Genomic DNA, 12,371 nt, shown 5'->3' on the forward strand with positions numbered 1-12,371 from the left:
GTGATCAGACAACGTCATCCTGCAAATTAAAAAAGCCAAAGTCATCCCGAGTCCTCTATTGCAGTTCAGATAGCTCCGACGATGAAATGGAGGCTCCATCAGAGCGAAAGTGTTCACCGACCAGGTCACTCTGCAACGATACTCACAAAACAGAAAGCAGGACAAAAAGAGAAAGCTTAACCCTAACGGCATCCGAAAAAGGTAAAGCGAACAAGAAGAAGAACAAGAGCCAAAGCAAAAACAAGGAAAATCAAGAGGTTCAAGAGGACGGAAAAGAAAACAGCAAGTCTCTTCTTTTTTCTACAGCGACAGTGTCTGACAACTCTGATAAAAGTGTTCGAGAGGAAGACTCTTTCAAAATGTCCTTCAGCCCAAAGGATGATTCGTCAGTGCACCTGTTTCACTTGTCGGCTGTGAAATCCCCAAAGCTCACTTACAGCCAAACTGACAAGCAGATGACTCCATTAAAACAGGAAAATGCAAAGACTTTTGTCTCCATTGGAGATGGATCCTGCCCTATGGATAATGTCAAGTATAACCACTACACAGATTCAGACTACACAGAAGGTTCCAGCAGTAAGAGCTGTAAGCACAAGGACAAAAGCAAACATCACTATAAGGAACACAGCTTGGAAGGAGATGACCGAAGCTCCAGCCCTTTTAAAGATGCCAGTTTAAGCAACAGTATGGATAGCTCTGAAGGAGCCTTCAGGAAGGCTGACAAAGATGGTAAGGTTGTCAAGAAGCATAAGCTAAAACACAAGGAGAAGGACAAGTACAGGAAAGACTACGAGTCTGAGAGGAATCGGCATCGCCAGAAAGAACTACGGAAAGATGGACATAGGAATATGGAGTTTGACCGAGAATTTTGGAAGGAGAATTTCTTTAAAAGTGATGAGAATGAAGAACTTAAAGGGAAATGTGAGACACCAGACAGTTGCTCTCCTCAGAAGTCTCTTGACTCATCACCAATTAAAGAAGAAAAGGCAACTTTAAAAGACAAACACTCGGTCTGCAATAGCACTAAGGAGAGAAAACAAAAAGACGAGCGAGAGAAAGACAAACTCATAAAAAAAGAGAAGAAAGAGGTGGCATATAAAGATGATCGAGGAGGAAAGGACGGGAAAGGGGCTGAAAATTATGACCGGTCAGAAAGTCTTAACTTGTTACGAAAGCCTGAAGACTCTCTTCCAAGTCCTTGTGTTAAAGAGGAGGTAGAAGATAGGCCTCTCACTGGAAACTTGGTAGATCACAATCAGCTAGAGACCACAGAGAAGAGCTCTAGAGATAGAAATGATAAACGGCTACCCACAAAGGACCGAGAATTTGAAAAAGGTGAGAAAAAACAGGCAGAAAAGGATAAGAAGATCAAATTGGAACATTTATTAGATAAATCGGACCTTCACAACTCCACAGATCGATGGAAAGACAGGGACAGATTAACCACGTCTAACTTGTCTAGTGAGAAGAGCCACAAGGAAAGTGAAAAACTTAAACCTGTGCCTGTTATGAAAAAGCATGAAGAAAACAAAAAAAGCAAGGACAAGCTTGACAGAAGAAGTGAGAAAGAACGGCAAGAGAAAGAGCATTCCTCAAGTGATCACAAGGACAAAGATAAAATGAGTTCTGAAAAGAAATCAAAGGCTCCAGAGAAGAACAGCGATCATAGTAAAATTGACCGAATTAAAGAAAAGGAAAGAGAAAAAGACAAAGACTCTGACAAGAAGAAAAAAGAAAAATCAAAAGAAGCCACTCTCCCCTCCTCGAGTTCTAATCTCAAATTTCTTTTGGAAGAGAAGAAGGGGTACATACCCGAGAGCAATAAAACGGTAACTTCAAAATTAAAAGAAGAGGTCGTGAAAACCCCTGAGAAAGACCGAGACAGACGGGAGAGGGATCGAGATTTGGAAAGGCATCGGGACCGGGACCGAGAGCGGCACAAGGAAAAGGACAAGGATAAAGAGAGGTCACTGCAGAGTAGGGATAGCAAACTCAGTAAAGCAAGGCCTGTTGAGTCAGAGTCAGACAGGTCCAAATCCAAAGCCTCCCCTGCACAAAAGGAAACCCGTCCCAAAGAGAAAAGATTGGTTAATGATGACCTCATGCAGACCAGCTTTGAACGAATGCTTAGCCTGAAGGATCAGGAGATTGAGCAGTGGCACAAGAAACACTTGGAAAAGATCAAGCAAAAAGAGAGGGAAAGGCTGAAACAACGACCAGGAGCCGACACTGGGAAGCAGAAGAACAAAGATAAAGCAAGAATTTCCACTTCCAGCGAACCAAACAAAGAACTCTTGCGCTCCAAGAGCTCAGAAACCCCAGAAGTTTCCAGTCGTGAGAAAATCTTAAAGGATGCAACCAGTGGAAGGACGCTCTCACTAGATGCGAAGAGTCTCTCGTGTTTTGGAAAGACTGGGCCAGTAATAGAAAACAGCCTTAGTCGATCTCCAAGACCTGACAGTGAACGATCTGGTATCATGTCAAGATCAGTGTCCATGATCTCAGTAGCCAGTTCAGAGGATTCCTGCCAGGCTAGCACGCTAACACCCAGGCCCACTGAGTACGACTCGGACCTCAATTTGGAAGCATCCGACTCCCAGCCACCTTTCCTCCAGTCTTCCCTCATAGTTCAGTCCTCCAGATCACCAGTTGTCAATGATAAAGATACCAACAGTCTTCCTGACATTGCTCCTGGCAGTCGAACACCACTGTCAAGCAGACTTGCATCCCCTTACTTAAGAGCCGTCTTGGACGAGGATGCTAAAGCTGGTCCATGCGAACCAGACAGACCGATTGAAGAACCTCAGAAATTCGGTGACCTAGCATACTCCAATGAGGAACCTGGTAAAATACACCAGACTGAAGCCACTGGAGCAGTCACACAGGAAAGTCTTAGTATTCACAACTCGCTGTCAGCGCATCTCGCTTGTGCTATACCTGAAGCGGAACATTCTGTCGGTGTTGAGGATGCAAGTGGCGGTTCGAGCAGTCAGTTTGCATGTGGATCTAACTCTCAAGATACTTCAGTGAAAGATTTTGCAGATCAACAATCTAGCCTTTCACAAGCCAGCAGTTTGTTGCCAACTACAGTAGAGGTCAGCAAGCTAAACATGGATACTTCACCAGAGCAAAGTGGACAAAATCAACTTGACAGCTCTGACACAGAAATGACAGACGGCTCAAACAAAAATTCCTTGTTAGCACCTGTGTCCCAGGTTGCATCAGCTGCGTCCTCACAGCCGGAACAAAGCTTCTCCACCAAAACACCTACACGTTCAATTAGCCTGAAGTGGGATTCTGTCGCAGAACCCAATAATGACCACCCAGCAAGGACTGATGTTGATTTGGGACTAGAGCAAAGAGCGAGAAGTCTTACAATGGGTCCTGAAAATATAATGGAGGACAGATGCATGGAGAACGTTTCTGGTGGAAGCAGAATGGATTGGACAACTATCCAAGCTCCATCCATAAGCTCTTGTAGGATTAGTTCTGAGGAGTCTACTAAAACACTTCCATGTACAGCCAGTGTGGTCAGAGATTCTCAGCAGGTTACAGAAAAGATTTCGCAAGATGACTGCAAATCAAGTCTCTCCAATGAGAACGCAGGTGCAGCTGATGGACAGCTGGAGAAAAACGAGCATAGTTTGCCCGTCAGTTCAATTTCAAATGTCCCTCATTGTGCTAGTCCTGAACAGACAGCTGAAGAGTCAATGGAAGTATCCGGGGAAGATCCAGACAATAGCCAGGTCGTTTCTGAGACGCAAGTAGAGAAAGCGGTGACTACAGAGGATGCTGCTCAAACCCAACTTCCCTCGGATGCTAAAGCAGATGTCAATGTGGAGATACCAGACCAGCTTGCTGTTGAAGATCAAACAGCAAAACCAGGTACTCCATCAGATGGAGATCAGAGTCTGGGCTGCACTAGGGTTCAACTCGATTGTCATTCAGAAATAACCAGTGGAGCAACATCTGGAAGCTCTTCTCCATTGTCAGTGGCAGACAGTGATTCGACTGGAGCCAGGACAAAAGTGAAAGCTCTAGATGACGAGGTTGAACTCCAGGTCGCTCATCCAAGGAAACGAAAGATGCCTAGAGTTTCTCCTTCAACCCAAGCCAGCCTTTCAGCCCAACAGATCAAGGAAAAGACCCAGCAGTCTTTGGCAGCAATCGTGGACTCACTAAAGCTTGAGGAAATTCAGCCCTACCAGACAGAAAGAGCTAATCCTTATTATGAGTTCCTGCACATACGCAGAAAGATTGAGGAGAAGAGGAAGGTGCTATGTAGCGTCATTCCTCAAGCACCACAATACTATGATGAGTATGTTACATTCAATGGGTCCTACTTGCTTGATGGGAATCCACTGAGCAAGCTCTGTATTCCAACGGTGAGCCACTTACAATTGTATTTTTGTACTGTATTTACATTATTTATTACATGACTGTATGAATTCATGCATTTATTTATTTTTATTAGATAACACCACCACCCTCACTACCTGAACCACTAAAAGAGATGTTCAAACAGCAGGAGGTTGTGCGCATGAAGCTCCGCTTGCAGCACAGCATTGAAAGGGTGAGTGGCTATTTCTAAATACATTTCCTTCTCAGTGTAGCAGATAAAGCTACCCTGGCTAAATTCCAGGGTTGCAGTACTTCACAATTTAGTGTAGTCCTAATCTGTGAGAACTAATTAGTAAATAAGTTGAATAATGTCGGAGGAGGTCGTATCCTGTTTTTTTTTTTATTACATGCTCCAATGTTTTTTTTTCCCTTCTTACAGGAGAAGTTGATTGTCTCCAATGAGCAAGAAGTCCTGCGTGTCCATTATCGTGCTGCAAGAACGTTAGCCAATCAGACACTACCCTTCAGTGCTTGCACGGTCTTGTTGGACGCAGAAGTATACAACATGCCCCAGGATGTACAGGCACGTAACTGCCAGTCTGGCCTGTATCAGACTATCATGTTATTGGTTGTGCTGCAATATGTATTTTCCTAGTGTCCTTATGATGATTCCATTGATGATACATGGCCTAATTTGGAAGCATATATTTAACTCCAGTGTACTGACCAGAAAAAATGCTTCCACCTTTAGTGGCTGAAATGCCTCATTGTTCTACTTCAGACTTTCATAACACTGTGTTGAAAATGCAGTCGAGCCATTTACTTTAGCCAGTGTCGTACAATCTCTGGAATTGTATGTTGGCTCAGGTTTCTGGATAAAAAGATTTCTAAAATGTCTAGGTTACCCTGTTCCCTGAGAAGGGAACAAGACGTTGCGTTTAGCACAACAGTATGAGAAGCGCCTCTTGCGCGCGACCGGCATCTGAAGCTTGTGTGAAATCATGACTATTTATAGGCCTGCCATGATCAGGTGATGTGGCAATTAAGCACGTCACGTGATATAAATATGGCACCTGTGAACCGTGCCATCAGCCTCTATTATCTGAAGTGAAGACGCAATTCCCAGGCCTTCTCTGGTATGACAAAGCTACGCAAAGTCTCGTTCCCTTCTCACGGAACAGGGTTACGTGTGTAACCCAGACGTTCCCTTTCAAAGGGAACAAGACGTTGCATTTAGCATAACAGTATGGGAACAAGAATACCCACTCTGTCATACCGAGGGTACGGCCTGTTCAAAAAGACCCAAGCCCGAGGGTCACTGCAAGACACTAGAGCCCAGGGTGGAATGAATATCCAGGCTGTAATAACGAATGAGTGTGTGTGGTGTAGACCACCCTGCAGCAGCACACACGTCCTGTAAGGATACCCCTTTGGACAAAAGCTTCGAGGAGGCGACCGCCCTAGTGGAATGAGCCCTTATGCGCCTCATAAGCAATAGAGATTGCTTCCACTATCCAATTAGAGATGCGCTGCTTTGACACGGCATCACCTCTACTGTCGCCGCCAAAGCAGACCAGCAGCTGCTCTGACTTACGCCACTGGCTGGAGCGGTGGATGCAAGTACACTTAGCCCTTACTGGACACACCAGGTGCATCCTCTCTTGTTCCAGTGTGAGGAACGGAGGAGGGCAGAAAGCCTGCAACACCACTGTGTGGGCAGCCGATGTAGGCACCTTAGGAATATAATCCGGCCTAGGATACAGGAACGCCTTGGCTAATCCAGGGGCAAAGTCAAGGCAGGAAGGGGCGATAGAGAGAGCTAGTACATCTCCTACTCGCTTGAGAGATCTCAGGGCCAGCAGAAGAGCTACCTTTAGAGTCAGAAGCTTCTCAGAGGCTGACTCTAAGGGCTCAAATGGGGCCCCTGACAGACCTTCCAGGACCACAGAAAGGTCCCAGGAAGGTATGCACAGCATGTAGATGGGCCTCAGCCGCCTGACACCACGCATGTACCTCGAAGTTAGAGTATGTTGCCCCACAGAGGCTCCATCAACAGGGGTGTGGCTGGCCAAAATGGCGGCCACATAAACCCTGATTATAGAAGGAGCCAACCCCGCTGAGAAACGTCCTTGTAAGAACTCCAGGTCTGTAGCTATTGCGCAGTTCACTGGGTCTACAGTTGATCCCTGCAGATGGGACTCTTCCAAGGAGTGCCATCTAGCAGGGATATTATCTCTGAAAAGCATATTCGAGCACACCAATAAGGTGCTACTAGCAGCAGACAGACTGTCGTGATGAACCCTCACTAGAACTTGTGGGAGCAGAGCGACCAGGGGAAAGCATACAGATGTGACCTCGGCCACATGTGCACCATGGCGTCCAGCCCTAATTGTGCGGGAAGATTGAGGGCGAACCACAGCGGTCTGTGTGTCGTCTCCTCGGAGATGAACACATGCAGTCCTGCTTGGCCAACCTCGCCATATGGACTCCACGACTTGTGGATGGAGCCACCAGTTCCTGGGCCTCAGCCCCTGCCTCAACAGGATGTCTGCCACATATTCCCAGAATGTACATTGCACTCACTGACAAACTTTCCCTCTGCCCAGAGAAGAATTAGTTGCGCCTCCCTTATGGTCAATATATGAGACCACCACTGTGTTGTCTGTAAACACATGGTGATCTCTCATTTGAGGAAGAAGGAATTTCAGTGCTAGAAATATGGCCCACATTTCTAGGCAATTTATATGCTGCTCGAGATGAGGGCTGCACCAGAGACCGTGAGCTGAACAGCTGTCTAAGACCGTGCTCCAGCCCATGAGGGAGGTGTCTGTCATTACCATTTTGTGCTAAGGAGACACCCCTAGAGTTTGACCCAAGGCTAGAAACCGGGGACACTCGAATTTTCAGAGCACGTAGGCATTGCCGCGTGACACTGATTACATTCAGAGGCCAACTTCTCAGCCACCACTGAACGGTCTCCTGTGCAATAGGCCCATAAGCTCCAAAGGTCTCCCAAAATCCAGCTTTATCTTGCTCAGTGTTGATAGGATTGACCCTACGCATGTTGGGGATAGAAACACCCTCATCGTAGTAGAATCCTTATAACCCCTAGAAAAGTTGTCCACTGCACTGGGGAAAGCATACTTTTCTGATGTTCAACATGAGCCACAAGCTCTTCATGTGGGCGAGAACAACATCTCAATGTTGAACCGCCAGTTTCCTGGATCATGCTAGAATTAATCAGTCATCTAGGTAGTTTAGTACACGCATGCCCTGGAGTCACAATGGAGCCAGAATGACATCCATCCACTTTGTGAAGGTGCGAGGGGATAAAGCTAGCGATATTTCTATGTGGAAATATGCACCTTTTTGCTCTATCGTCACAAACCTGAATCTAAAAATTCACAAAAAACTGAATCTGTGGAACGATAAGTTTGGGCGGCAGCATCTTGCACCTGTATGTCCAGAGAGTACAGTTCAGATGACGCAGATCTAAAATCGGCCGCATACTCCTCTATTTTTTGCAGACCAGGAAATAACGGCTGTAAAAACCTCCTTCCCTCAGGGAGCGGGGTACATGTTCTGTGCCCCCTTTGTCACAGAGTCATCTTACTTCCTGCGCTAACGTCTGGCTCTGGTCTGTGCTGACTACTGTGGTGAGTACACCTTTGAACCGGGGGGGTCGAGCTCTAAACTGGACCTGGTAACCCTTTTCTACGGTAGACAGAACCCACAGAGACACATTTGGCAGTAGTTTCCACGCTGCCAGATGATATTTTAGTGATGTTAACTATTCCACATTCTATTGGAGGGAAAGCATCAGATTTTCGTTGCCCTGTGACAGCTCGCTGATCAGAGGACACAGAAAACTTGGGACAGCCTTGGCTAGGGGAGGCCCTACAGTAGCACTGGGGGCTAACTACCCTAACAACCTCATGTCTCCCTAAATTACCTGCCATCGATGGAGAGAGGTAGCTCGCAAGCACCTCCTCCACCTTCAGCATAGCTAAATAGCCATGCCGTTCATTCCCCACAATGGCCGAATAATCCAACATCGTGGGGTTATAAATAAGGCTTATGAATGGTTTTCCCCCAGAAGCCTGATATTTTGTCATGCACTTCTGGAAGAAAGGGTTTTCTGCAGTGTGAGGGATTTACTTTCACTGGTCCGAAAAAGGCTCATCCAGCCTTAGTAATCACTTCAAGCAGCTCTTTATATGCTGCTCTCAGTTTTTAGCACATCCTTCTGGCTCCTCGGAATCAAAGAGGAATTATTACTATTATTTTTGTGTCCCCGCCCCCCCACCCCCCCTTTGGGCTTTCCATAGCAGAAGGAGGAGTCGCGACGCAAGCTCCAAAATCGAGCGGCGAGCCGGACCCGGAAGACAGAGTAAGAGATAGAGCAGCGCTCGTCTCCAGCTCCTCTTCCAGATCCATAAGAGATCCCCCGGACCTGAGACGGCTAGCTGCCTCGGCAGCTGCCGGCCCAGATCAGCGGGGCTCTGAAACCCAACTAGCTTCAGCTTCCGAGAAGAGTGCAAGTCCCGAGCGGAGCTGCAAGATGTAGGCGTTACAATGCGTAGCCTCTCTAGGCTACCATTGCATGCTCCACCCCTTAAACACTTCATCCAGAAAGTGCGCACGGTCACTACTGTAACACACTACCTGAATTATCTCACTCATATTTTTCTCTCTCGCTCATTACTTTTTTTTTCTTCTCTTTTTTTAAAGGGATAGAAAAGTCTAGAGATTTTGAGAAAAAATAGAGAGGATATGAAGTCTCTTTTTGTTTGTTTACACAAACAACCGACATGCAGTCTTTCGCTGAAGATAATAAAGGCTGATGCGCGGTTCACAGGTGCCATATTTATATCACGCAACGCACTTAATTGCCACGTCACCTGATCATGGCAGGCCTATAAATAAGCATGATTTCACACAAGCTTCAGATGGCAGTCGCTCCAGAGATGCACTCCCTATACTGTTATGCTAAACACAACGTCGAGTTCCCTCAAAAGGGAACATCTGTATTGGCAACTAGTCAAAAAGAAAATAATGAAGTGATAATTTTTTTGTTTTATACTCATGTGTATTGTTTGCTTGCGTGGCAGGGAGATGATGGGAAAACCTCAGTGAGAGATCGGTTTAACGCGAGACAGTTCATGTCTTGGCTTCAGGATGTGGATGACAAATTTGAGAAGTTAAAGGTAAGCTATATTATTGAATATTCATTGAAATTACATATCTAAGTTCACAGAGCAGTATGTAATGTTGAGTTTGATTTGTAAGGCCTTTATGTGATAAATGGTTTGCGTTACTCTGGCTTTTGTCTGTCCCAGACATGTCTCCTGATGAGGCAGCAGCACGAGGCAGCAGCTCTTAATGCCGTTCAGCGATTAGAGTGGCAGCTGAAGCTACAGGAGCTGGACCCTGCCACTTACAAATCAACCAGCATCTTCGAAATCCCAGAGTTTCACATCCCACTTGTCGAGGTCAACGATGACTTTGACCTCACCCCGATATAACAGCAGTGAGTCGGTGCTCGGATAGTAAAGAACTGACGAGGCTCGTCTCTCCAGGACTTGAGAGGAGTAGAGAAACACAAAGCACTTGTTTTGGGCGAGCTGCAGTGTGCATGGGTGTGTCGTGCAGTCTTGCACCATATGATCAGACACTCCAGAGAAATAATAATAATAATAATAATAAAAACAGACGCAATTGAAAACAGTCCTCCATCTCTGCGGATTAGAAAGTCTGCAGTATTTGTGTTGTAAAGTCATTTCGATAGGAGTGTCTGCCAAAAGACTAAACGCACGTGCTATGTTTCTGTACCGGGTCCAAGGCCCAGCATTGCATCCCTGAAGGTCCAATTACTTTTCTCTGTATCAGCTCTTGTTTGAAGACACTTACCTACTCCAGATGCACTTCTGTTACAAGAATCCAGTGCAATTCTTACAGCTGCTGGCTTTAAGTCCAAACTGAAATGCACTTAAACTTCCCTGTTGCAGAAAAGTAGAATCACAGGCAGGCAGGCAGGCAGAGCTGCATGTAGGAGATCCAACCAGCAGAGGGCGATGCCTACCCTCAATGATCAGAGGGAGAAAATGAGAGAGGGGAAAAGTTAGAAGTTAAACACTTTACCTCTCCTGTGATAGGACAGAGAGGTCTTGTTCCAAGTCGTTTCAAAAAGTGAGTGTTCATGATGTATAGAATGTGCTCTTCATTCTTTTTTTTTTTCTTTTTTTTTTAACTTATTTTATACATACTGATTGTGCATTTGTAAATAGCCATGTAATTATTATTTTTAACTTGTAAAAAAAAAAAAGAAGAAAATAACAGAAAGGAAGTTAATAGATATTTTGATTGTAAACTTTTTGTCAAATGTTTAATGGACCAAAGTTGGTTTTATATTGAGCGTCCTCTCTGTTGTTGATGTTGGCTTAACTCTTTAAGCATGTGTTTTTGAATTATGTTTGTTACGTTTCTTCTGCTACACGTTTCCTCCTAGATTCATCACAGCAGGTGTTTTTTGACATGTGATTCTATGCTGTGCATGCATTGCAGGTTTGTAATTCTTTTTTTTCTTCTTTTTTTTCTTCTTTTTTTTTCCCCGGAAAGCTGTGCTGTGATGAGGTTTATGTAAGTGGTCCTGCTTTTTCCCGCCTTTTTGTCGTCTTCTTAGTAACACTCACTTCCTACGTGTTGCCCGTTGTGTCTCGCGCACATTAAGAGAAAACAGCATTGATGTGTCTTCTCGTTAGAAAAAGGAAACATACTTTTACAGTTTTAATGTGAGATCACAACAAAACCTATTTTTTACAACACGCCTTTTGAACGATGGTTCTAAAAATGTCTATTTTAATATTTACTTGTTACAGGATAATGTACATAATTGTAATATATACCTGAATAAATTTTATTGGTTGTGAACTTTTTTAATGTCGTGTCCGTCTTCTTATGAACACTCCATACCATAGAGCATCACTATCAACTGTTACACACTTGAGTTGCATCCACAGCCATATTTCTTCAATCCTAGTGGTTTTATCTTTGCAAATGTTTTAATCTATGAACGGATACTTGGAAACAATGTTAAGGTTATTATTTATTATATTTTTAAAAAGTATGTGATTTTTTTTACTCTTGGCTGAGGAGGAGAAAATTTTCATAATTAAGGTATAAACATTCTGGTACGCTTTTATAGGAAAATGATCTACGATGGGGTGGTGTGATACAGCTGAGGCGAATCAAGCATTAAAAAGCACATTTATGAGTAAATAGTGCCAGCAAGTGTGTGTGCTCCTGTGTCTCTATGACCAGCTGCCTTGTACTGCTCACATTATTGTGTCACATTCTTTTTAGGATATTCTACAAAACCATTAGTTGATGGGAATGCATGTTCTCTTGCCATTTCTGAAAACCAGTACATGGAAACATATGTAGTAATTAAGTGTGTGGTATGTGGGTTTGGCTAGAGCTAAAAGGCATGTTTCTATCCATGTTCCACACTTTTCTCAAAAGTTACTTCATTGCCTTTCATTGTGTTTATATAAAATGGCTCCGCTTGTTGAAATTATAATCAGTCATTTTGGCAGAAGTTACAGTGAGGGAAAAAAGTAATTGAACCCCTGCTGATTTTGTACGTTTGCCCACTCACAAAGAAATGATCAGTCTATAATTTTAATGGTAGATTTATTTGAACAGTGAGAGACAGAATAACAACAAAAAAATCCTGAAAAACGCATGTCAAAAATGTTATAAATTGATTTGCATTTTAATGAGGGAAATAAGTATTTGACCCCCTCTCTATCAGAAAGATTTCTGGCTCCCAGGTGTCTTTTAAACAGGTAATGAGCTGAGATTAGGAGCACACTATTAAAGGGAGTTCTCCTAATCTCAGCTTGTTACCTGTATAAAAGACACCTGTCCACAGAAGCAATCAATCAATCAGATTCCAAACTCTCCACCATGGCCAAGACCAAAGAGCTCTCCAAGGATGTCAGGGACAAGATTGTAGACCTACACAAGTC

General features: G+C 44.3%; 1 protein-coding gene across 2 annotated transcripts in view; it reads left to right on the plus strand.

Moving 5' to 3' along the window:
- The window catches only part of ankrd12 (ankyrin repeat domain 12), a 46,890-nt gene extending 35,615 nt beyond the window's left edge, over positions 1–11,275 (plus strand). For both annotated transcript variants that reach the window (XM_053688561.1, XM_053688562.1), the window contains 5 exons: positions 1–4,385; positions 4,475–4,573; positions 4,781–4,928; positions 9,457–9,548; positions 9,681–11,275. The exon at positions 1–4,385 is cut by the window's left edge and continues 270 nt beyond it. In XM_053688561.1, the coding sequence (XP_053544536.1) occupies positions 1–4,385; positions 4,475–4,573; positions 4,781–4,928; positions 9,457–9,548; positions 9,681–9,866 (4,910 nt within the window). In that variant the 3' untranslated portion in view covers positions 9,867–11,275. The remainder of the gene's footprint in view (positions 4,386–4,474; positions 4,574–4,780; positions 4,929–9,456; positions 9,549–9,680) is intronic.
- Positions 11,276–12,371: the final 1,096 nt, after the last annotated feature.

Source organism: Ictalurus punctatus, chromosome 20 (assembly GCF_001660625.3).
Source record: "Ictalurus punctatus breed USDA103 chromosome 20, Coco_2.0, whole genome shotgun sequence".
In the NCBI taxonomy this organism is placed as follows: Eukaryota; Metazoa; Chordata; class Actinopteri; order Siluriformes; family Ictaluridae; genus Ictalurus; species Ictalurus punctatus.